At 36.0% G+C, this 698-nt stretch overlaps 1 protein-coding gene across 8 annotated transcripts in view; it reads right to left on the reverse strand.

The window, feature by feature from the left end:
- LOC119593490 (gelsolin, cytoplasmic-like) overlaps nt 1-698 on the reverse strand; it is a 58995-nt gene that overhangs the window by 15296 nt on the left and 43001 nt on the right. For all 8 annotated transcript variants that reach the window (XM_037942433.1, XM_037942436.1, XM_037942439.1 and 5 more), the window contains exon 8: nt 75-176. In XM_037942433.1, the coding sequence (XP_037798361.1) occupies nt 75-176 (102 nt within the window). The remainder of the gene's footprint in view (nt 1-74; nt 177-698) is intronic.

Genomic DNA, 698 nt, shown 5'->3' on the forward strand with positions numbered 1-698 from the left:
TCATTCCACAGCACCACACAATAAAAAAGACACAATAAATGTATGTGTAACACGGCAAGAAATCCTCAACTTACCCCAGAGTCCAACATGCTCTGAAGAAGGGGCTTTTCTCCAATGAGATTGGTCTGGATGATGTTGTTATCATCTTCAAACACGTGGTGCAGTGTTATCACATTCTGTTGAAATCATGAACATTATTACTTAGTAATAGTAAATTTTAGTAAATTTTTTAATATAGTGTATCTTTATAACAGATACTACTCTGACTTTTATATACAGAGGGCTATTAAAAAAAAGGATAGAAATAACAACTCAAAGAAAAAATTATAAAAAACAACAATCTGAAAGTTATCAAAAATACGACATTCCTCCTAGAGAGTAATCCATGATCCGTGATATAAAAACAGGCTTGGGACTCGTAAGGCAAGATTATCCGCACTCATTGGCAGTTTGCCCCATTTCTGCACAGCTTGTTTGTTAATTTAAGCATGACCTTGGGCAGCTAAAAATTAGTAGCTGGATTTGATAAGCAAATATATATTTTTTAATGTTTTCTTCCACTACTGATGCCTGTATCTAATGGTGACTACAAGCAAATGATACCATGACTATCAGTGAATCCCTTGCAGGGCAGGTAATGACTTGGTGCCATCCTTAGCTCTGGCACAATGTGACAGGATAGGAGGACATTTGTGTAG

The sequence above is a fragment of the Penaeus monodon genome, chromosome 32, assembly GCF_015228065.2.
Source record: "Penaeus monodon isolate SGIC_2016 chromosome 32, NSTDA_Pmon_1, whole genome shotgun sequence".
NCBI lineage: Eukaryota > Metazoa > Arthropoda > Malacostraca > Decapoda > Penaeidae > Penaeus > Penaeus monodon.